Genomic DNA, 26,067 nt, shown 5'->3' with positions numbered 1-26,067 from the left:
CCAAGGTTGGTGGCATAGTGGACAGTGAAGAAGGTTATCTCAGATTGCAAAGGGATGTTGATCAATTGGGCCAGTGGGCTGACAAATGGCAGATGGAGTTTAATTTAGATAGATGCGAGGTGATGCATTTTGGTAGATTGAACCAGGGCAGGACCTAATTAATGGTAGGGCATTGGGACGAGTAACAGATCAAAAAGATCTAGAGATACAGGTTCATAGCTCCTTGAAAGTGGAGTGACAGATGGACAGAGTGGTGAAGAAGACATTCAGCATACTAGGTTTCATTGGTTGGAGCATTGAATACAGGAGTTGGGACGTCTTGTTGAAGTTGTACAAGACATTGGTAAGGCCACACTTAGAATACTGTGTACAGTTCTGGCCACCTTATTATATAAAGGATATTATTAAACTAGGAAGGGTGCAAAAGGCATTTGCTAGGGTGTTATCAGGACTTGATGGTTTGACTTCTCAGGAGAGGTTGGATATGCTGGCACTTTTTTCTCTGGAGCATAGAAGCCAGAGGGATGATCTCATCGAGGTCTATAAAGTAATGAGGGGCACAGATCAGCTGGATAGTCAATAGCTTTTCCCAAAGATAGAGGACTCTAAAACCATAAGTTTAAGGTGAGAGATACAAAAGGTTCAGAGAGGCAATTTTTCCACAGAAGGTGGTGACTGTCTGAAAGAAGCAGGTACAATTTTGTCTTTTAAAAAGCATTTAGACAGTTACATAGGTAAGATGGGTATAGAGAGATATGGGCCAAATGCGGGCAATTGGGACTAGCTTAGGGATTTTAAAGAAGGGGGGAGGTATGGACAAGTTGGGCCAAAGGGCCTGTTTCCATGCTGTAAACCTCTATGACAGCTTGAAATTAGCATTCAGAAGCAGAATTCATTAAAATTATCTACTTTCTTCCCAATACTGTGACCTCCATTCTTAAAAATTTCCTTGAGGACCTGTTTGAGGTCTAAAGACTTGCCATATAGGAAGTCAGAAATGTGATTTTTGACCACTCAGTGACAAAGCATATTGTTACACTAATTGCTGGTACAATCATTGACAATCATGGTGTTTTTGGGTTAGTGAAAGAAACTGACGTACGGTAAGAATGAACTGCTTCCCTAAATAAAGCCCCAAGACATTCTTCACACTGCCAGTTTGAAACAAAGGTTTGATAGGCTGTTTACTGCACTATAAATACAGCCTATTATAGCTGGGTGATATAGAATATAATGAAATCATTACTTCTCCATATGACATCTCAGTGGTTGTAGGTTAGATGTACCTATTCACCAACGCTCAAGTCTGTATTTTGAATGAAACTCAAGATTTTGTCAACAGAGTGTTATTCCTGATGTTACAAGTAGAACGTACACCATTGCATTTTCTCTTTTTTTGCCTTTCCCCATGCAATTATAATGAAAATTTTAAATGCCAGCTGTGTGTGTGCAAAGCACGTGTGCTTTAGCAGTGGAGGAAGCTTTTCATTGATGAAACTGCCATCAGACAATGCAGCATTTTTTGCATAGCCTATTAAAGAGCTGTTGTTCAAACAGGGAGACTGTGCATCACTGTTAGGCCACTCCGCTGTTTGAGCTTGTCCTATTCTTTGGAGAGGTGACTGACAGTTGAAGCAGGCCAGCCTCAAGGTTTAATGATGCCTCCCTTCACATTCTCCTTGATGCCATTAGGGAAAGGCGGGAAGAGCTGTTTCCTGAAGGTGGCATAAGAGGCCCTCCTGCCAAACCGAGGCAGCAGAAAAGGTGATTTATTGTGGGGTCGCCTTTCCATCCTGGGTCCAGTGCAGGAAATGAATTAATGATTTGCTGCAATTTACAAGAGTTAAGTACCAATGTGACATCCTCAACAGAACTCTGTCATGTGGTAATCAGTGCTGTATATGTGTGAGTGGGCAGCTGTTCAGAGGAGTGAATGTGTGATCAGCCTTAGTGCCACATGGCAGTTGAGGCCAAAGAATCTGGAAGTTTGCCTTTAATGTACATTTGGATGTAATGTGTGAATGAAAGGCCAACATGTGGGATGGAGATAAATGGTGTCAAGGGCGTAGGGAGTCATTTGTCATGTCACCAACGACTGCACTTTGTCATGTAGAACAAGCAGACTTCCAATTTGCACAGAAGGAGTTATTCCAGTTCTGAGACACCTCACAGCCAACAAGGGAGAGGCAACAGATCTCTAGCGAGTAGGCAGTGCAGTCAATGGCTGACGGCGAGGCTGAACTGGCTAGGATTATGGAGAAAGAGGCAACCATCTTGCTGTTGACTTAGGGCACACAGGTTGGATGAGATGAAATGTTAAGTGCTCAAACTGATGATTAACGTAATTCTTACATATGTGCGTAAAGACTAGGAACAGAAAGTAGGCTATTTGGCTCCTCAAGCCTGCTCCACCATTTGACAAGATCATGGTTGATTTGATTGTGGGCTCAACTCTTACTTTCCGGTCCACCTCCATAACCTTTGACTCCCTTATCAATCAATCTTTTTGTTTTCCACTAAAGGTCATTGCCATCCAAGAACCAGGTTCCAGTTGAGACAGGAGCCAGAAGACTCCACCTCTGTGAACAAAGTAGCCAATGCTCCAGAGGAGTGTCATCTGCCTCGACATTCACTTCCACCTGCACACTTACACTCACGTGATTGCATATAGATTTGGGAGCATAATCTGGCAAGCCTATCACAGACACATTCCAATAACTGAGATAGGACAGCTGGGGACCAGTTCTCTGCTCAGTCTCATGTTGATTATAGGAATCTGCAACAGCAAGAAGCCTTTGGGACATGCAGCAGAGGCAAGGGCAAAATATGGTGGAAATGCCAGCAATTATGCATACATATGCATACAGCTTTACATATGGGATTTGGAAGAGTTCATACCCAACATGAGTTCTGCCATGACTGTAGACATTTGAGTGCCTAGGATGGCAATCACCATGGAGAACCAGGTCGAGCACTCGATCCACATATGCTCTGACCTACATTCCATCGCTGTAGTGGTTGGATCCGTGCAGCAGTCATTAGACTAGCGGGAAATGAGGCCCCGGACCTCTCTCCAGATGCCCCTTCCCCTCAGAGAGGGGCCATTGCAGACCCAGATAGAAGAGGAGTGTATGCCAGCAACCCTGGGGCTTCATCTCAAGACCGCAGCAGTGTTAATGGCATCTCCTCATCCTTTCCACCACAGACCTCAACAGATCAAGCAGGCTAGGCTGAGAGGGACAGCAATGCAGGAGCCTCCAGTGAGCTCAAGGCCTCAGGCCTCCAGTGGACATCCACCATGGTCATCCAAGGCAGCAAAGCATGAAACTGAGCAGACTAATTCCACCTCAGTTACTGATGTTGGGATTGTACGGAGACACAGTGATAGAAAAAGAACATTTCACAGATTGTTCTCTATGCTTGTCTTGTGTGTTAAAATGCATGTACAAAATAATTTTTTCCTGTTACTGTTTGTAATCATTGAGGCCTTCCCCATTTTCTTACAATGTGATGGCAAAAGAGGAGATAAAAGCACAGACAGTATTTGTGAGTAAGATGTATTTCTGTGCGTTCGTTTTGGAAGGTAATGGAAATTACTATTTCTGCGAGGATCATTCTGTGGGAAATAGCTTTAAATGCGGTTGGCCCTATTTGCATTTCCTCAGTCATCTGCCTCTCTTTATGATGATTCGAGGGCCAATATCGCCACAATTTCCATTCTCATTTCCATCAGTGCCCCATTTGCAGCCCACCTTCTTTCTAAATCCTATGCAGTGTCTCAATTACCTTCTCCTTCACTAGGACTTTGGCAGCATCTTCTTCCTTGATAAAGACAAATGCAGAAGTACTCATGTCATACTCAGCCATGTGCTCAGCCTCCATATAGATATCTCATTTACTAATATCTCATTTCCTAACTGACCCTACCTCTTAATACCCTTTCACTATTTACATACCTGTGGAGACTATTGAATTTGCTTTTATATTAGTTACCAACCTCCCTGCCCCCCAATATTCTCTTTTTTCCTCTCTTACTTATTTTGTTTAGTCATCTCTCTCAACAGTAATTATTTGCATGCATTACTTTTAAATTATTTTCCTCTACTTTTATAGGATGAGGTCATTACAGTGTTTACATCAGTTACATAGTGCCTCCTGGGAGATGGTCTCAGTTTCATCCTTCAGTAACTTTGTTTCAGGAGAAAATTGTGCGCAATGTCCATGAGAGAGATGGCTTCATAGAGGAAGTCTCCACTATTAAGGGATTCAAAGGGGAGGCATTCTGCTGTTGCACTGAGAGATGCTGAAATCAGAGCACTGTAATGCTCCCTATTCACTGATTACATGCTATAAATTTATCACAGCGTCACACAGCCATGGACTTCCATGCTGTTCTCTGCTTCAACTAATCTCTGGGGGATTAGTGTTGTCCTGTTTCCCCTCACTTTCTTTTCCCATGGATGGCAGAAAACTACAGCGACGTGGAGAGGCAAAATTTCTCCCTTGTCAACTTTAAGGATGACAAAGATGTGGATAATGAAAAGGGAGACCTGCTGTAATAAGGAGGATGAAACTTCCTCTTTTGATCTGAAGAATGTGTCAGCCTTCTAACAAGTATAATTCATGAAGGTTGATGTTGCAGAGATCTCCCGTGGCTTGAACGTTGAGTGTCACTATCATAGTTGTTGAGGGCAGATAACTGGCAGTAAGTCTTCAGATAGCAAGTGCTAGAGTTCCACTATTGCCCTTTTGAATAAATCCACTCTTCTGATAGACATCTCCTCATTTAGGTCTTCAGTGGATGTAAATTGCTTGTATATTCTTTGTGGGATGGCACAGTGGTTAGCAATGCTGCTTCACACTGCTAGGGACCTGGGTTCAATTTCCAGCTTGGGTCACTTTCTGAATGGAGTTTATATGTTCACTTCGTGTCTGCGTGGGTTACCTCTGGGTGCTCTGGTTTCCTCCCACAGTCCAAAAGATATGCTGGTTAGGTGCATTGGCCATGTTAAATTCTCCCTCAGTGTACCCGAACAGGCACTGGAGTGTGGTGACTAGGGGATTTTCATTATAACTTTGTTGCCGTGTTAATGTAAGCCTACTTGTGACACAAATGAATAAACTTAAAACTTTAAAATATATGGTGGTGGGAGGAAGTAATCCTATTTAAATACTGCTCCCCTTTCCTCCAGGATAATGATAATGGTACTGTCCAAATAATTGATTGTGATTGACAGATTGAACCTGGAGTACAAAAAGACGATTGTCATTGACTGCTGAATGGTGCCAAAACTGTGCATGACTTGGGCTTCTTGTGATGAGAGATGAATCAGCTCATTGACTGCTGAACTGTACCAAAAACATGTGCAAATCAGGCTTCTCATCATGATGAGCACAGCAGTTCCTTCACTGCCAAATCACAGGCTCTAAAATGTGGAATCAGCTGTGCAGAGACAAAACGATGAGTGAGGAGTCAGGAACATCCAAGATGACATAACCTACCATTTCCACCAGAAAGGAATCAGAATCCCTACAGAGCAGGAGGCCCATCGAGTCTGCACTGAGTCGGCTGAGGGGGGATCTAATAGAGGTTTATAAGATTATGAAGGGGATAGATAGAGTAAATGGTGGTAAGCTTTTTCCGCTATTAGAAATGGATAGAACGAGGGGTCACGGGCTTAGGGTGAGGGGGGCTAGGTATAAGACAAATATTAGAGGGCAGTTTTTCACGCAAAGGGTAGTGGGGGTGTGGAATGCACTGCCGAGTAAGGTGGTGGAAGCAGGCACGCTAGGGTTGTTTAAGAGTCACTTAGACAGCCACATGAGCGGTCTACATATAGGGGGATATAACAGGCCTTACTAAACATTGTAGGCTTGGGATTCCGTTTTTGCCTCAGGGGTGTTACAGTCTTTGCCTGTTTAATAATGAATTTTTTGTCTCCACAGGCATTTAAGTCCACCTTGTTGACCAGCAAGGGGCATGCATGCGGCAGGTTGTAGTGGGCTGCTCTTGGATGTCGCTTCGGGAGTTGCCTATTGCTTCATGTCGTTAGTGTGCTTAAACTGGACCATCTCGAGGGCAACATGACAGCTCAGAGACTATCTCTGTTGCTGTGCGGACACATGGATTTGGGCCTGTGTCTGTGGGAGTTTGCGCGTTCTCCCCGTGGTTGCGTGGGTTTCCTCCGGGTGCTCCGGTTTCCTCCCACATCCCAAAGATGCGCTTTTAGGCTGATTGATTGGGTACTAAATTGTCCCTATATTGGACCTCCCTGATCCTCGCACATTAGGCGTAGACTAAAATCATGAATAGGTCACTGAGACAGTGGGACGGCGGCGCGGGCTCGTTGGGCCGAAGGGCCTGTTTCCCGTGCTGTGTTGTTCTTTGTTCTTTGACCCTATTCCCACAACTTCATATACTTACCGTGCTAATCCCCTGACACTAAGGCCAATTTAGCATGGCCAATCAACCTAACCTACACATCTTTGCATTGTGGTAGGAAACTGGAGCACCCGGAGGAAACCCACGCAGACATGGGGAGAATGTGCAAATTCCACACACACGCTGAACCGAGACCAGAATTGAAGCTGGGTCCCTAGAGCTATGAGGCAGCAGTGCTAACCATTGTGCTTCATGGGAAGGCAGATTTCTTTTTATAAATGTTAAAGGCAAGACCATTTGTCTACAGAGTGTAGCCTTCAGTAAAAGAGAATTTGGATCGGTATCTCAAGATAATGCATGCAAAATTTCCCCTTGAACAGCACCATTGGGACAAATAAATTTGGGGAGTTAAAGGGAATATTGCAAGCTCAACTATCACTATTTTCAAAATCTGTGGCTAAAGGCAAGCCTAGCTAAATAACTCCTTTTTGCATTGGCCATCTGCTGGCAAAATATAAGAAACTGTTCACCAATGGTGACGTTTTCAAGGAGGCTATGATGGTTGCTGCCAAGACCTTGTTCAAAGACTTTAAAAGCAAAGGTGAAATAATGATGGCCATCAAGAGCATGCTGCTTTAACAGTAACCAGAAGGGTTGCCTGAAGATGTATTTCAACAAATACACCAAGACTTAACAGGCTGTGAATGTTTCTCACTGCAGTAGTGAGTCCACATTGTTTTTGTTCGCATGGCATTCAAAGATTCAGTAACAAAGGAGGATTTTCACTCTTTTGCTACTCGAAAAGAGGACAAGCACAATTTCATTAAAAAGAACCCAAAGCCCCATGGTTATGAAATGCAGCCAGAACTATTTAGGGCTGGTGTTTGAGAGTTTATGAATTTAAAAGGGATGTGATTTAAGAAAAACATTCTGATCAAGAAACTGGTTTCAATCACAACTGATGGTGAACTTTCAATCCTGGGTGTCAAGGCAGGCTTTGCTGCACTTTGCAGAAATGATCCTGAATCCCTTTCCTTGTCAATTACCACTGTGTTATCCATCAACAGTGGGTGTCAGTGAGCAAGGTTATTCACTTTTTCTTGTAACAACAGTTGTTGTCAAGATCATCAACTCAATTCATGCAGGAGCTCTGCAACATCACTTGTTCAAATTGTTATTTAATGAGCTTGATGCCACCTACAGGGAGTTAATCTTTAATGCAGATGTGAGGTGGTTACATTGAATAAAAGTCCTTTAGAGATTTTCAGATCTGCCCCCTGAAATTGTCATCTTCCTTTAACAAAGAAATGAAGTGTACAGTGAGCAGTCAGATAATCTGTGGTTGCTAGACATGGCATTTCTTACAAACACAAGTGCAAAATTTAATGAACTGAAGCATGAACTACAGGAGAGCGTGATGATAGTAAATATATATATATATATAGTAGAGGCATAGAGGTTTACAGCATGGAAACAGGCCCTTTGGCCCAACTTGTCCATGCTGCTCTTTTTTTTCAAACCCCCAAGCTAATTCCAATTGTCCGCATTTGGCCCATATTCCTCTATACCCATCATACCCATGTAACTGTCTAAATGCTTTTTTAAAAGATAAAATTGCACCCTCCTCTGGCAGCTTGTTCCAGACACTCACCACCCTCTGTGTGTGAAAAAATTGTCCAGATCATCTTAAACCTATGCCCTCTAGTTTTAGACTCCTCTACCTTTGGGAAAAGATATTGATTATCTACCTAGTCTATGCCCCTCATTATTTTATAGACCTCTATAATGTCACCCCTTATCCTCCTACGCTCCATTCTGGGTGACCAGAATTGCACACAGTATTCCAAGTGTGGCCTTACCAATGTCTTGTACAACTTCAACAAGACGTCCCAATTCCTGTATTCAGTGTTCTGACCAATGAAACCAAGCATGCCGAATGCCTTCTTCACCACTCAGTCCACTTGTGACTCCACTTTCAAGGAGTTATGAACACGTACCCCTAGGTCTGTTTGTTCTATAACTCTGCCATTAACTGAGTAAGTCCTGCCCTGGTTCAATCTACCAAAATACATCACCTCGCATTTGTCTGAATTAAACTCCATCTGCCATTTGTCAGCCCACTGGCCCCAATTGATCAACATCCTGTTGCAATTGGAGATAACTTTCTTCACTGTCCACTATGCCACCATTCTTGGTGTCATCTGCAAACTTACTAACCATGCCTCCTATATTCTCATCCAAATCATTAATATAAATGACAAATAACAGTGGGCCCTGCACTGATCCTGATAGAGATTTATAAAATGTTGAGAGGAATAGATAGGGTGGATTCTCGGAGGCTATTTCCCAGGGCTGAAATGGTCGCTACGAGAGGACACAGGTTTAAGGTGCTGGGAAGCAAGTACAGAGGAGATGTTAGGGGAAAGTTTTTCACTCAGAGGGTGGTGAGTGAGTGGAATCGGCTGCTGTCGGTGGTGGTAGAGGCAAACTCACTGGGGTCTTTTAAAAGACTTCTGGATGAGTATATGGGATCTAATGGCATTGGAAGTTACAGATAGTTCTATGGCTTGGTAGGTATAGATGTGATCGGCACAACTTGTGGGCCGAAGGGCCTGTTTGTGCTGTAGTGTTCTATGTTCTATGATCCCTGAGGCACACCGCTGGTCACAAGCCTTCAGTTCGAAAAACAATTCTCTATAAGCACCTATCATCCTTCTGTCAAGAAGCCAAATTTGTATCCATTTAGATACCTCACCCTGGATCCATGAGATTTAACTTTATGCAACAACCTACCATGCGGTACCTTGTCAAATAATGTTATTACATTAGGAATGATGTCTTAATAAGGAACCTTTACATATTCAGGTGGATGAAAAAATGGGCAGAAGTTCATCAAGTTGTATGACTGGTGTGTTATAGAAAGGAGGTTTTGCAGGTAACTCATGAGCTTCCAGTAGGAGGTTATATAGGAGTAAGGAAAACACAAGCAAAAATACAAGAACGTTTTTATTGGCCTGGACTGCATAAAGACATGGTTAAATTTTGCCGTACATGTCACAAATGTCAGGTAATAGGAAAGTCTCACGCAGTAATCAAAGCAGCACCCTTAAAGCCATTCTGGTATTTGAGGAATCTTTCACGGTTCCTAAATCTACAGAAAATCCAACAACAAATCAAAAGGTTCCATCCAAAGAAATTCTGATACCGTCTGAACAAATTGCGAAAGGAAGTTTCAGGAGTTAGATAAAATGGAAGAAATTCTTGTTTGTCTCAAATCCTTTCTTCAAGTGGACATTGGAGAACTGACAGCAGAATTTCAGCAGGTGTTCAAACAAAGCAGTGGACTTGACTTGGAAATAATCACCATGCGAAATGACAGAGCTGAAAACTAGACCAAGGGAGAAAGACTTGGGGACTTGTTAACAGAAAGAAGTATCATCTTCTGACATTGTGTGCAGTAGGTGAAAGCCTACTTTGGATCCACTAAGCTATGTTTAGTGAGCAGATCACAGGGCAAGCCTAGAAACTATCAGAAATTTCAACGGCTTGATTTGAAGATGAAACAGTGCAAATGATTTTATCCCATTTTGCCTGTCATGGATCTATTCAACGTTTAGATGCAAAGCTTCTGTGTAGTCTTCCTGGTGGCGGGTAAGTGGAGCTGAGTCCATGAAAAGGTCAGCCATGATCTTATGAATGATGGAGCAGGCTCGAGGGGCCAGATGGTCCGCTCCTGCTCAGAAGACAAACACGGGACACGTCATCCAGTACTTCCCCTGAGTGGAGAAGCTACAACATCTTCTCCAGAGTCTTCAGCATGTCATTGATAAAGATGAACATCTCGCCAAGGCCATCCCCACGCCACCACTTCTTGCCTTCAAATAACTGCACAACCTCAAACAGACCATTGTCTGCAGCAAACTACCCAGCCTTCAGGAGAACAGTGACCACGACACCACACAACCCTGCCACAGCAAACTTTGCAAGACGTCCGAATCATTGACACAGATGCCATCATCTCACGTGAGAACACCAACAACCAGGTACACAGTACGTACTCTTACAACTCGGCCAACATTGTCTACCTGATACGCTGCAGGAAAGGATGTCCCGAGGCATGGTACATAGGGTAGACCATGCAGACGCTATGACAACGGATGAATGAATACTGCTCAACAGTCACCAGACAAGAGTGTTCTGTTCCTGTTGGGGAACACTTCAGCAGCCACGGGCATTTGGCCTCTGATCTTCGGGTAAGCGCCCCCAAGGTGGCCTTCACAACACACAATGACGCAGAGTTGCTGAGCAGAGACTGATAGCCAAGTTCTGCAAACGAGGACCGCCTCAACCGAGATCTTGGGTTCATGTCACACTATCTGTAACCCCCACAACTTGCCTGGACTTGCAAAATCTCACTAACTGTCCTGGCTGGAGACAATACACATCTCTTTAACCCGTGCTTAACTTTTCTCTCCACATTGTCTGTACCTTTAAGATTTGATTATCTGTAAAGACTCGCATTCCAACCATTATTTTGTAAATTGAGTTTTTGTCTTTATATGCCCTGTTTGTGAACAGAACTCCCACTGACCTGATGAAGGAGCAGCGCTCCGAAAGCTCGTGGCTTGTCCTACCAAATAAACCTGTTGGTTTTTAACCTGGTGTTGTGAGACTTCTTATGATGCAATAATGTTACAGCTGACTGAATGACAAGTGCCTACCCCCTGTAGTAAAACAGAATTGTTTCTATTTTAAGTACCTCAGAAACCAAAAACCCATTAAGAAGCTAACTAGGAAATATGTGAAACTTACTGTAATTTAAAATCTGGCTTAAGTATTAAAAAATCAAAATGATAAAATTATTGAGCCAGAGAAATGTTGAATTGTTGAAGTTGTGGGGGCAGTTTGTGATGTCAAGAGCGCATTAGCAAATTTGAGTGAGTTTTAAGGTCAAGCACAACAGGAAGAAATGTTTTATTCTTGTTCAAGTTAACGTAAGCTTCTGTACACTGAAATTGGTCTGCTTTCTTACTAAACCTTCACAGCTGAAAATGTTGCACTGTTTTTAAAATTAAATATCATTTTTATAAATCCAGAAACTCATGTTATCAATCTGAACCATGCAATTACTATTTTCAATATGTAAAAGTTAAAAATGTAACAGATTCCTAAATTTAAGTGGGCCTTCAGTCTACAGCAGGGCAACTTGGGTGTGGCTCATCACAGTTGAGCCCAGACTAACTCTATACGGCTCAGTGTACAGAATGTATGTTTAGACTGGACAATCAGTATCACTTTAAGCTGGGTTCCTGAAATATACCAGCACATGACCCAATACCAAAAAAACTTAATATGCTCTTGGTAACAAAATGTTTCCTGTTACTTTCAAAGTTACATCAGTGATATGTGAAGACTGCAAAACACCAGAAAATAATACAAGCGGTTAATAGAATAACTAACTCTGTAATTGAATACTAATAGTAGTAATGCTCTCTATTGTATCATGTCAGGAAATTCAGAATTGTGGATCAATTGAAAGTCTTGACTTGCAGTCTTCTCTTCATGTGGAACAGGCTACCTTCAATTTCTGATGCGATGCAAACAGTCCTTTGTTGTTTGTTACTGGGACAAATAGAGGAGAGTGAGAAACAATTCAGCTGAAAGTTAGTTCCAGCATAATTTTTACTGCAGTTTCCCTCCCTCTGACACAGCATCCCAAAATTATTACTATGTATGTGTTATTTCTGGCAGGATTTTGGGATGGCGGAGGAGTTTGCAACCAAAGCATTGGAGCTGAAACCCAAGGCATATGAGGCATATTATGCCAGAGCCAGAGCAAAGAGAAGCAGCAGGTAAAGGGGAGAGGAGAAAGTATCTTGATTATGGGGAAGAATATATGCGGCACTAGATATTGAAAAATATTGGGGTGCTCTTCGTAGTATTTAGTTCTGCTAACCCTATTTTGCCATTCCTGTTAGTCAACAGGATTCTCAACTGCATTATCATTTCTGCACTAAAATAAAACAGGCCAAATTTGCTGGATCAGGACATCTTACAGGGTACCCCAGTGGTTAGGTATTTTCCTGCAACCTTCAGCTTGAAATCATTGTGCACTGTAACTTGCTGGGGGTGCGATAGGACAACAACAACAAGGGCTATAGGATATCAGGGATCTATTGAACAGCAGACTAAAAGCATAAGATTGAACGAGAAAGAGGAATGGCAGAGAAAGGAATCAGATGGATTAGAATCAAATCAGGTACAGAAAAATAAATGGAAAAAATGAATAAACAAGTGGGGAGAGAAACAAATGTATGAAAAAGCAGTTAGAATTTTTTTTTTAAATTTTTAAAAAAATTTCTTTAAGAACAATTCATCAGCCAAAGGAACGATAGTCCACAATTCCGGTTGTTCCCTTTCTGGACCAAATAGATTAATTTGTTGTCATTAATATAATTAGCATTCTGTTAAGAGGATACTTGCACTAATAACTACCAGACTTAACTTTCTGAGGTATGTTTAGACTGGAAAATCTAGAAAGTAAGTCAAAATAATCGGGAGAGTAAGGATGAGATATTGATGCTGTGAGCAACAATGGAACAAATCGTCCAGCAAATTCTAGAAATTCACAATTAGCAACCTATCCCTTAATCTGGATTTTCTGCCCAATTTGCACATTAATAATGTCAACTCATCATTCATTTTTGTTGTAAAATTCAGCCAATCACATTTACAGTGTTATGAATATTTGAAAGGATACTCAAAGTTGATTCAAGACTAAATTAATATTAAGCATTAGCAAATATTTTTTAAAATAATTAATCAATTATTAATCAGAAAAGGTGCAAGTCTTTTGAAAGCTGAACAAGCCATTCAGTCCTCAGAATTAAATTAAATGTTGTATCAATAAGACACACATCTAAAATTGTATTAAAAATCAGGGTGAAGTTGCTTCTAAAAACTTTAATAAAGTGCTGTTCTGCAGAGCAGTACAGTTTGAATTTTGCCACCACCCACCTGACCTGATCCATGGTCAAACTGCAGCGGGCATTAGTACAGTCAAGGAAGATGCCTGCGAGCATAGGAATCATGAGTGAGCCATTTGGCCCTTTGAGCCAACTCTGTTGTCATCCCACCCCAACTCCATTTACCCACACTATCTCCATCTCCCTTACTCCATTAGGATTGAAGCACTTAGAACAAAGAAGCAAAGAACAACACAGCACGGGAAACAGGCCCTTCGGCCCAAGGAGCCCACGCCGCCATTTTAACAATGTGCCTTTCCTCCTCCACCCTTGACCCATGTCTATGCTTATGGTACCCCCATTGGAAACCAGATTAAGGGGAGAATAATTTAGGGACAATTTGTTACACCAATCAGCCTAAGAGCACATCTTTGGGGTGTGGGAGGAAACCGGAGCACCCAGAGGAAACCCACGCAACCACAGGGAGAATACGCAAACTCCCACAGATACTGGCCCAAATCCATGTATCTGCACAGCAAACGGTGGTAGTCACTGAGCTGTCGTGGTGTCCATCTGCTGGTCCAGTTTAAGCGTACACAAACGACACAAAGTACTAGGCTACTCTTGAAACATCCAAGAGCAGCCCACGCACTACCCACTGCGTGTATGCCCCTTGTTAGACAACAAGGTGAACCAGCGCACCTGTGGAGTAAAAGAGAAAAACATCAACACATGGAACAGGAGATGTCCAGGCACGTCCCGAGGCTCTTGTTGACATCCACAGCTCTTTGGGATAGAGAACTCCAGAGATACACAACTTTTGAGGAAAAGAATTTCTCCTCAGTCCTAAATCTCACCTAATGAAGGAGCAGTGCTCCGAAAGCTCATAATTCCAAATAAATCTGTTGGACTTTAATCTGGTGTTGTGAGACTTCTTACTGTGCCAACCCCAGTCCAGTGCCGGCGTCTCCACATTATCAGTCCTAAATGGCAAACCCCTTATTCTGAGACCATGACCAGCTACAGATTCACAAGCCATGGAAAACATTTTCTCAACATTCACCCCATCAAACCCCTTAAGACTTGTATATGTTTCAATGTGATCACCTCTTATTCTTCTAAACTCCAGGACATAAATATAGACCTGGTCTACTCAATCCTTCTTGATTGGACAGTCCTCTCATCCCAGGAACTCTAACAAAGAACAAAGAAAATTACAGCACAGGAACAGGCCCTTCGGCCCTCCAAGCCTGCACCGACTATGCTGCCCCGACTGAACTAAAACCCCCAAGGATCATATCTCTCCATTCCCATTCTAGTCATGTATTTGTCAAGATGCTCTTAAAAGTCACTATCGTATCTGCTTCCACTACCTCCCCCGGTAGTAAGTTCCAGGCACCTACCACCCTCTGTATAAGAAAACTTGTTTCATACATCTCCTTTAAACCTTGCCCCTCGCATCTTAAACCTAGGCCCCCTAGTAATTGATTCTTCCACTCTGGGGGAAAAAGCTTCCGACTATCCAATCGGTCCATGTCCCTCATAACCTTGTAGACAAAAGTGCGAAGAGAACAAAAATATTATTAAATTAATTCAGTAATAACTGTACAATGTGGGGTCTGATTTGAACCCTATATTTTAAATGCTCACTTCCAAGATATATTGATGCAAGTCAATCTTGATTGAAATTTGTTTTTTGTGAACAAGCCATGGAATATAAAACTAAAACCCCTTTGGCAGCTTAATATAGATGGCCCTCTTGTGGATCTTGTATTAGTAACTGTGCCAGTTTTCAAAATTTCTTAAATACACATTATCTTTATAAAGACTCTCACTGATTTTTTTTGTCAGCAATTGCAATGAAATGTGCACTATCTCAAACATTTTTTCAGTGAAGACAGTGGCCAGGATTTTCCTCCTATGTTGGCAAAGGCCAATGTTAAGTGGGAAAAGCGGAATGGCAGCTTTCTCCACCATTTCATCTGGAACTTTGCAAAAAGAAACTTCAAGTCACAGGTCCCACAACATATCACTGGTGGGATGGCCTCGGATTCTTCTGCCCCAGCCCATAGTGAGCACACCATTCATTAGGTTACACACATTCCCCCCCTACAACCTGCCCCGTGGCACCCTCTGGCACCATCCCAAGTGCTGCTGATGCATGCATCAAACAGGCATGACCTAAGCAGTGCCAGGGCATCAAGCGGGGAATGTCGTGATAATGCAGATGATGTGCCTGGGGTGCTCCTCTGCCCCCTGAGTACTGTACTCACCTCACCTCCCCTGGGAAGTTTGCTCTTTGGGTGCATGTCTTTGGAAACCAGTCACACATGACGCCGTTCTGCCGTCACACTGCCGAGGATGAATTTTTTGATGGGTGTGGGGGAATGATTCTGGTATATGGGCCGTATGATGATATGTAAATCTATTATAATAATGTTCTTGATGTTGAATACCTGGAAATGCAGCCCATCACTGATAGCGGGAGGAGCAATCGCATCGTGCTTTTATGCCAATATAAAATATTGGCAGAACCTGCCCAACATGAACAGGCATCGAGAATCCCAGCCAGTATTTCCACACCTTTTATTCCAACACCCTTGTTATAAGCAAGACTGACCTTTGAGATCCAGCATGGAACATCAGTTGGTATAGCTGGTAAACCTTTGGCATGCCCTTTCTTTACAGATGCATTGTTTGACATTGCTGGTACTGCTTGTACCAGGGCCAGTTATCAGCGAGGCAGCTCTTTGCTATCTTGGGCAGGATATTGAACATGAGACAGAGGGTGATGGCCAAGTCAGAGGTTGAGTGTATCTATTCTGCAAATAAATAGATCAAGGTATTCAAAATGCAAAACCTACACTTGGGCCCGTGTGACTCCTTATAAGGTGGACGTGAGGAAAGATGATGCAGCATGATTTATTTGCCTCAACGGCTGACATTATAGTCAGTCAGAGCCTCGAGCATCACAGTCACTCGCCTGCTCCTCAGGCTCCCATTAGGGTAACTACAAGCATCGTTAGGCAGAACCAAGAAGATCTTACTTAAATGCACACTGGAGCAATCAAGAACTTTTACAAAGATTGATAATGAGGCAACTCATTATAATTCCTGAAGGAATGATGCATGGTGACTATGAGAACATGAAGGCAGAGCTGGAGTAGGTAAAGTAGGAAACTAGGTTAAAATGTAGCACAGTAGCGTTGCAGTGACAGACTTGTATTTAATAATGCTCTGAAAAGATTTATGCCAATAAGAAATAAAGGCTCATTGCGAAAGATACATCATCCATGGCTAAGTAGGAAGTAATAGTGTTAAGTTGAAAGAAACACTGTTCAATTCTACTAAGATTAATGATAGGTCAGAAGATTGGACAGCAAAGAATAACCAAAAAGATATAGTTACAGAAAGTAGAGTATGAAAGAAAGATAGTTACTAATATAAAGCAAATAGTAAAATTTGCTGCAAGTATTTGAAGAGACAAAAGTGTAACTGAAGCTCAGTGTGGGTCCCCTAAAGAAAGAGTCTGGGGAATTCATAATGGAAACAAAGAAATGGCATGAACAGGTATTTTTTGTCTACACTGTGGAGGGTTTGGAAATCTTACTAAAGATACTTAGAACCATAGAGCATTACAGCACAGAAACAGGCCCTTTGGCCCTTCTTGGCTGTGCTGAACCATTTTTCTGCCTAGTCCCACTGACCTGCACCTGGACCATATCCCTCCACACCCCTCTCATCCATTCAAGTTTTTCTTAAATGTTAGAAGTGAGCCCACATTTACCACTTCATCTGGCAGCTCATTCCACACTCCCACCACTCTCTGTGTGATGAAGTCCCCTCTAATATTCCCTTTAAACTTTTCCCCTTCACCCTTAACCCATGTCCTTTAGTTTTTTTCTCCTCTAACCTCATGGAAAAAGCCTGCTTGCATTCACTCTATCTATACCCATCATAATTTTATACACCTCAATCAAATCTCCCCCATTCTTCTATGCTCCAGGGAATAAAGTCTTGAAAACTTTGAAATTCTTGATGGAGAAAGATTAACTTAATACAATCCTCACCACTCCCAGGGAAAGGGAGGAAAAATATTAAACCTAAAGGCTAGCAAATCCTCAGAACTGGATGACCTGCATCCTAGGATCGTAAAAGAGGCTGCAGCACAGATAGCAGATGCAACAATTATAATCTTCCAAAATTCCTCAAATTATGGAAAGGGCAGCGTAGTGGTTAGTATTGCTGCCTCACAGCGCCAAGGACCTGGATTTGATTCTGGCCTTGGGTCACCGTCTATGCGGAGTTTGCACATTCTCGCTGTGTCTGCGTGGGTTTCCTCCGGGTGCTCCGGCTTCCTCCCATAGTCCACAGATGTGCGGGTTAGGTGGATTAGCAATGCTAACTTGCCCTTTAATGTCCAAGGATATGTAGCTATGTAGGAATATGGTGGATTAACCATGGTAAATGTGTGAATATACGAGATTGGATGAGGGCCTGTGTTAGATGCTCTTTTGGAGAGTCAGTGGGCTGAATGGCCTCCTTCTGCACTGTAAAACATTCTATGGCTACAGCAGATTGGAAAATAGCTTACATAACAGCTTTAGTTTCCTGCTTTCTGCCTCCCTCATTCTTAAATAGGGTGTTAGCGTGGATAAAGGATTGGCTGTCAAATAGGAGGCAGAGAGTGAGGGTCAATGGGTGCTATTCAGATTGGCGGATGGTGACTAGTGGAGTGCCCCAGGGGTCGGTGCTGGGGCCTCAGCTTTTTACCATTTATATAGATGATCTGGAGGAGGGAACCGAGTGTAGGGTGTCGAAATTTGCTGATGACACCAAGATTGGTGGAACGGCAAATTGCGCGGAGGGTGTGGAGAGTCTGCAGAAGGATCTAGATAGGCTGGGCGAATGGGCCAGGAAATGGCAAATGGAATTTAATGTTGGCAAGTGCGAGGTGGTCCACTTTGGTAGGAATAATGGTAGGACAGACTATTACTTACGTGGCGAAAAACTGCAGCATGTGACGGTACAGAGGGACCTCGGGGTCCTTGTGCATGAGTCGCAAAAACCCAGCCTGCAGGTGCAGCAGGTGGTCAGGAAGGCGAATGGGATGCTGGCCTTCATAGCGAGGGGGATTGAATATAAAGGTAGGGAGGTCTTGCTGCAGCTGTATAGGGCACTGGTGAGGCCACAGCTGGAGTACTGTGTGCAGTTTTGGTCGCCGCACTTACGCAAGGATATTTTGGCCTTGGAGGGAGTGCAGAGCAGGTTTACTAGACTGATACCGGAGTTGAGGGCGTTGAGCTATGAGGAGAGGCTGAATAAACTAGGCTTGTACTCATTAGAGTTTAGAAGAATGAGGGGAGATCTCATTGAGATGTATAAGATGATGAATGGGATGGATAGGATAGAGGTGGAGAGACTCTTCCCGCTCAGAAAGGACAGTAGGACTAGGGGGCACAGCCTCAAGATAAAGGGTTTAGAACGGAGTTGAGGAGGAACTTCTTCACTCAAAGGGTGGTGAATCTCTGGAATTCTCTGTCCGTTGAAGTGGTGGAGGCTGCCTCGCTAAATATTTTTAAGATGCAGCTTGATGGGTTTTTGAGAAGCGAGGGGATTAAGGGTTATGGGGAGAGGGCGGGAATGTGGAACTGAGCCACGACAGATCAGCCATGATCTTATTGAATGGCGGGGCAGGCTCGAAGGGCTAGATGGCCTACTCCTGCTCCTATTTCTTATGTTGTTATGTTATGTTCTAATTTAGCCCAGCACCTACGACAGGGAATGTGCCAGAATCCATTATTAAGGAATTTGCAACAGGACACTTAAATAATCAGAGTTTGGCCAGGCAGAGCCAACATGGCTTTGTGGAAGAGAAATCATGTTTAACTAATCGGCTAAGAATTTTTTGCCAAAGTAACATTCAAGTTGGCTAAAGGGAAGCTAGCAGATGTGGTGTACTTTGATTTCCAGAAGGCATTTGATGTGGTGCCAGCGCAAAGGTTACTACACAAAATATGAGTACGCTATGTCGTGGGTGAGACATTAACATGGAGCATTGGGTGGCACGGTAGCACAGTGGTTAGCACTACTGCCTCACAGCACCAGGGATCGGGGTTCAATTCAGCCTCAGGTCACTGTCTGTGTGGAGTTTGCACATTCTCCCCATGTCTGAGTGGGTTTCCTGTGGGTGCTCCGGTTTCCTCCCACAGTCCAAAAATGTGCAGGTTAGGTTGACTGGCCATGCTAAATTGACCCTACTGTCGAGGAATTAGCAAGGTAAATGTATAGGGTTGCGGGAATGGGACCTGGGTGGGATTGTGGTCGGTGCAGACTCAATGGGTCAAATGGCCTCCTCCTGCAATGTAGAACATAGAACATAGAACATTACAGCGCAGAACAGGCCCTTCGGCCCACGATGTTCTATTCTATTCTATGATTCCATAAAGAATTGGTTGGCAAGGTGCAACCAGTGGAATGCGACTAGGTGGATTGGTGCTGGATCCACAACTATTTACAATCTGTTATCAATGATCTAGATGTTAGACTGAATGTATAGTAGCTAAATTTGCCAATGTTACCAGGATAGGTAGCAAAGTAAATTGTCAAGAGAAAGTAGATAACTCTCCAGAGAACGCTCTAGAAAAACCTGCTAGCCCTTGGCCAATCTTCAATGGAAAATGAATGAGAAGTTGTGAAATTCTTAAGGCAGGCAGATTCCAAGTTACCACCAAACCGTCTCCAGTTCCACTAGAGGCCCAAACATCCTAGGCCACTACACAAATAGCAAACATGCCCATCACTGTATCGCCCACCCACACTTCGGCATATCAGACCACAAGATTATGCTCCTGCTCCCATCTTACAAACAAAAATTGAAGCAGGAGAATCCATCAAAGAGAGTCGTGCAATGTTGATCTGAGGAATCAGGTGTTCTCCTACAGGGCTGCTTGGAGTCAGTGGATTGTTCAGTATTTAAAAACTCTGTGAGCAGCCTGAACGGGTATAACGGGGACTTCATTAGTAAGTTACTGTGTGTCAAAGAAACAAATCCGTGTGTTCCCCAAAACCATGGATGAACAGGGATATCCACTGCTTGCGGAAGTCCAGGTCTGAGGTGTTCAAGTCAGGCGACGCTGACCTATACAAGAAAACCAGATACGATCTAAGGAGATCCATCAGAGATGCTAAAAGACAGGACCAGACCAAGTGAGAGTCCCAGGCTAGCCGCACAGACATCTGCCCACTATGGCAAGTCTGCAAGACATAACAGGCTACAAGATGAAGACATGTAAAATTGCCAGCTCCAACACACCCCTCCCTGATGAACTCAATGCATTCTGCGCCCATTTTGAGCAAGGGGTCAGCGAGAGCACAGCCTCTAACCTGGAAGCCCTGGATGAACCTGTATCTGGGGTCACCATTGCAGATGTCAGAGCAGTTTTCTTGAAGGTCAATCTACGGAAAGTGACTGGCCCGGATGGGGTATCTGGACATGCACTAAGATCCTGCGGGGATCAGCTGGCCCAGGTATTCACAGACATCTTCAACCTCTCTTTACAACAATCTGAGGTTCTTATCTGTTTCAAGAAGACAACCATCATCCCAGTACCAAGCAGCATACCTTAATGACTATCGGCCAGTGGCTCTGACATCCATCATTAAGAAGTGCTTCGAAAGTGTAATCATGGCACAAATCAATTCCAGCCTCCCGGACTACTTGGATCCATTATAGTTTGCCTATCACCGCAATAGGTTCGCACCATACGCCATTTCCCTGGCCTGCACTCAACCCTGGAATACCGGGATAACAAGGATGCCTATGTCAGACTCCTAATTATTGACTACAGCTCAGCTTTCAACATTATTATTCCCATGAAACTCATCCCCAAACTCTAAGGTATGGGCCTCGGCACCTCCCTCTGTGACTGGATCCTGAACTCCTAACTCACAGACCACAATCAGTAAGGATAGGCAACAACACCTCCTCCACAATCATCCTCAACACCGATGCCCCATAAGGCTGTGTTCTCAGCCCCCTACTCTACTCCTTATACACCTATGACTGTGTGGCCAAATTCCCGTCCAATTCGATTTTCAAGTTTGCTGATGACACCACTATAGTGGGTCAGATCTCAAACAATAATGAGACAGAGTACAGGAATGAGATAGAAAATGTGATGAACTGGTGCAACAACAATAATCTCTCCCTCAATGTCAACAAAACAAAGGAGATTGTCTTTGACTTCAGGAAGTGTAAAAGAGAACATGCCCCTTCTGCATCAATGGGGACGAAGTAGAAAGGGTCAAGAGCTTCAAGTTTTTAGGTGTCCAGATCACCAACAACGTATCCCGGTACCCGCCCCCCCCCCCATGCCGACACTATAGTTAAGAAAGCCCACCAATGCCTCAACTTTCTCAGAAGATGAAGAAAATTTGGCATGTCAGCTACGACTCTTGCCAACTTTTACAGATGACCATAGAAAACATTCTGGTTGCATCACAGCTTGGTATGGCTCCTGCTCCGCCCAAGACCGCAAGGAATTACAAAATGTCGTGAATATACCCAATCCATCATCAAACCAGCCACCCATTCATTCACTCTGTCTTCACTTCCCGCTGCCTCGGCAAGCAGCCAGCATAATAAAGGACCCCACGCACCCCGGACATTGTCTCTTCCATCACCCTCCTTCAACAAAAAGTTACAAAAGTCTGATGTCACATTCCAACCGACTCAAGAACAGTTTCCTCCTTGCTGCTTGAAATTTGTATGGGCACTGTTGTTTAAAGGGAAGGACCAAAATCTATACTAATATATAGAATGATAAAATATTTTGGCTTTGGGAATTGCCCCTCTGTCTTGGGACTGGTTGCTACTGTTGGTGCTATTAGTGAGGTCATTCTATTTAGTTCACTATAGTCTCCAACAGCCGTCCGGTTTTCTACACACTATGCCCTTATCCTAAATTCTGATGGCTCTGTCTTGGATCCCTCCTGTAAATGTCCAGTGAATCCACTTAGCATAAGATGTTGTCTTTGTGTGCCATGATGCACCAAATTCTGTGGATGTATTCAGGGTTCTGCCGGTTCTATAAGAATTCATCAGGGTAGCTCGCTATCTCGCGGTTCACTATAGGTCTTCATTGCATCACATAATGAAATTGGTGCTCTTGAACCTATATTCAACCTGGGGATATAGGGAGAAGGGGCTCTCAGTTTCCTCCACTGGACTTAGTGGAGCTTGTTGCAGCAGTCCCTTTACTGCATGGTCTGCTATCCCTGCTCTGGTCCTCGTCCATGTGGATGCTGGCAGGGTGCTCAGGTCTTTTGCTAGGCACACCTTGCACCCTTGTTTGCCTTAGCCCTATCTTTTTATAGAACATTACAGCGCAGAACAGGCCCTTCGGCCCACGATGTTGCGCCGACCAGTTAAAAAACAATGACCCTCTAACCTAAACCAATCCCTTTTCATCCATAAACCTATCCACGGATTTCTTAAACGCCCCCAAACTAGGTGCATTTACAACTGCAGCAGGCAGGGCATTCCAATCCCTCACCACCCTCTGGGTAAAGAACCTACCCCTGACATCCATCCTATAACTACCCCCCCTTAATTTAAAGCCATGCCCCCTCGTGCTAGCTTTCTCCATCCGAGGAAAAAGGCTATCACTATCCACCCTATCCAAACCTCTAATCATCTTATATGTTTCAATAAGATCCCCTCTTAACCGCCTTCTTCCCAGCGAAAACAACCCCAAATCCCTCAGTCCCTCCTCATAGGACCTCCCCTCCATACCAGGCAACATCCTGGTAAACCTCCTCTGCACCCTCTCCAAAGCCTCCACATCCTTCCTATAATGTGGGGACCAGAACTGCACACAGTACTCGAAGTGCGGCCGCACCAGAGTTGTGTACAGTTACAACATGACGCTGCGACTCCTAAATTCAGTCCCCCTACCAATAAACGCCAAGACACCGTATGCCTTCTTAACAACCTTATCTACTTGATTCCCAACTTTCAGGGATCTATGTACACATAGATCCCTCTGTTCATCCACACTGTTCAGAGTCCTACCGTTAGCCCTATACTCGACACATCTGTTATTCCTGCCAAAGTGAATTACCTCACACTTTTTTCCTGAACCTCTTTCTCCCAAGCTCAGGCCATTCTCCTTAAAACCCATGCCTCTGTGTGGATATTATCTGCAAGGTTGAAATTCTCACATGCCTTTCTACCGCTTCCAGTGGCACGTGTTATTAAAATCCTGGTCCAATTTGTGAGATTTTATCCCTCTATCTTTGCTCTGTTATGACACCAAAGACTCCAGTGAAGCGAGTCCACAGGCAACTAGCAAACGCTATTGTAGGTCCCCTTTCTTTTGCTTGCATTTGGTTAAACCCTTCACCGAATCCCCTCTATTGTAGCTGACTGCTGCTAAAATTGCTGCTTTCATGTTCTGCAGTTATCCTTCCCATATGTTGTGGGGATTGGGGTCAGACAGAACGGACCGCAGGAATTGGCCACATTAACGTTAGTTTTATTTCCTCCTTATCGTTGAGCCAGTGTAAAATCTTTGGCAGGTATTCTCAAAGAATATATGGGGTCAGCATAAGAACGTAAGAAATAGGAGCAGGAGTAGGCCATCTAGCCCTTCGAGCCTGCCCCACCATTCAGCAAGATCATGGCTGATCTGAAGTGGATCAGTTCCACTTTCCCACTTTCTCCCCATAACCCTTAATCCCCTTGTCTATCAGAAACCTATCTACCCGTGACTTAAATATATTCAGTGAGGTAGCTTCCACACTTAAATGGGCAGAGAATTCCAGAGATTCACCACCCTTTGAGTGAAGAAGTTCCTTCCCAACTCCGATCTAAACTGCGCCCCCCCCCCCCCCCCCCCCGCCCCCACTTATCTTGAGGCTGTGCCCTCTAGTCCTGCTAACCTTTCTAAGCGGGAAGAATCTCTCTACCTCTAGCCTATCTGTCCCCTTCATTATCTTATATGTCTCTACAAGATCCCCCCTCAGCCTTCTAAACTCCAACGAGTACAGACCCAGTCTATTCAATCTTTCCTCATAGGCTAACCCCCTCATCTCCGGTGTCATCTCCCTCCAAGGCCAATATATCCTTTCGCAAATGCGGTGACCAAAACTGCACACAGTACTTCAGTTGCGGCCTCACCAGTGCCCTGTACAGTTGGAGCAAGACCTCCCTACTTTTATATTCAATCCCCCTCGCTACAAAGGCCAGCATCCCATTCGCCTTCCTGACCACCTGCTGCACCTGCAGGCTGGGTTTTTGCGACTCATGCACAAGGACCCCCAGGTCCCTCTGCACCGTAGCATGCTGCAGCTTTTCGCCCTTTAAATAATAATCCCTCCTACTATTATTTCTACCAAAGTGGATAACCTCGCACTTGCTAACATTATACTCCATCTGCCAGGTCCGTGCCCACTCGCTCAGCCTATCAAGCAGAGGATGCAAATGTAGGGACCTTTTTCATCGTCTCTGTTAATTGGGCTACTGTGAACGGGCTGATGGATGCGATTGGGTTTTCATCATTTTGGCCATCCTGGCAGCTTGTTGTCAGAGGATTCATCAGGACTGAGGGCTGTGATTCCCTTGGGAAGGGAGGTGAGGTCCCCAGTCATCACTGCACTCAGCATACCTGAAGCCTGTTCCAGTCTATCCCATAATCATTTCCCCTTCTGACTCAATCATTCCAAATGTGTATCTCATTCCTTTCAGTGCTGAATGCTGGAACTTTAATTTATCAATCTCAAACTGGCATTTAGAACAGTCCACAGTGTATTTTCTTTGCTTGCTTGGTGCGGGGCTTGGAGCGTGACATGTAAATTGATGCATTTTTCTGATAACTTAGCTGCAAGTTTTTGGGTTTAATCGCAATGCTGTGCCTTTGGTAAGCCTTTTCACACTGGAACTGGAACAGGTCCAAGTGTCATAAATTTGCCTGGTTCTTCTGCTCCTGATCTATCACTTGGCCTCTATCCTCGTTCACCCATTTGAATCCTGGCCTTCATGTGGGGCAGCTGCTCTCTTAGTTCAGGCTCAGGCTGGATGTTTGGGAATGCAAGGCTTTGGGGAAACTTTTGGGTTTGACTTTGGGGAAACTTCGGGTCACTTCTGATCAAAACCCACCCAGGGACGCCAAATGTTGCCTGTGAAATATTCTGTATAGACGCTTCAACTAGTTTATTACTCAAAAATCATGTTTGCCCAGGTGCTCTTACTTTGAAACAAACAAAGGAGTGTGATTCAAACTTAGTTTTATTAAAATGCATGCTAGTTAAAGAAACAACTCTTACACAAAAATGAATATTTCCCCAAACTAGGCTGACTGCCTGGAAGCACATATACTACCCACTGGCTGTTGAATTCAATTCACTGAGCTTGTCTCAATGGATGAATTCAGAGTTGCCTTAGTACGAAAGTGAATGTCGCAACCTCTTCCATTTTGACAGGTTGCAGACTGCAGTAGACTGGTCGAGTCTTCGCTGGTGGTCATCTCTACATGTCCATTTTTATTCCATCCCTGAGCCCTTTTGGAATGTTCTCTAGCTTTCAGCCAATAGAGTCACAGGGCAAGTACCGCGACATTAGGCCAGGTCATCCTGGATGCACATATTCCCTTTTATGATGTGGTTCCAGGGAGTCTGGCTGAAGCTTGCGAACGTACCACATTCTCCACATCCAAAAAT

General features: G+C 43.9%; 1 protein-coding gene across 4 annotated transcripts in view; it reads left to right on the top strand.

Annotated features, from left to right (window-relative positions):
- LOC145359270 (protein TANC2-like) overlaps positions 1–26,067 on the top strand; it is a 1,038,666-nt gene that overhangs the window by 1,006,770 nt on the left and 5,829 nt on the right. For all 4 annotated transcript variants that reach the window (XM_080213802.1, XM_080213801.1, XM_080213799.1 and 1 more), the window contains one exon: positions 12,134–12,234. In XM_080213802.1, the coding sequence (XP_080069928.1) occupies positions 12,134–12,234 (101 nt within the window). The remainder of the gene's footprint in view (positions 1–12,133; positions 12,235–26,067) is intronic.

Source organism: Carcharhinus amblyrhynchos, chromosome 27 (assembly GCF_965287045.1).
Source record: "Carcharhinus amblyrhynchos chromosome 27, sCarAmb.v2.hapA, whole genome shotgun sequence".
Taxonomy (NCBI): domain Eukaryota; kingdom Metazoa; phylum Chordata; class Chondrichthyes; order Carcharhiniformes; family Carcharhinidae; genus Carcharhinus; species Carcharhinus amblyrhynchos.
Note: the sequence above shows the minus strand (reverse complement) of the source record. Positions and strands in the feature narration are given on the sequence as shown.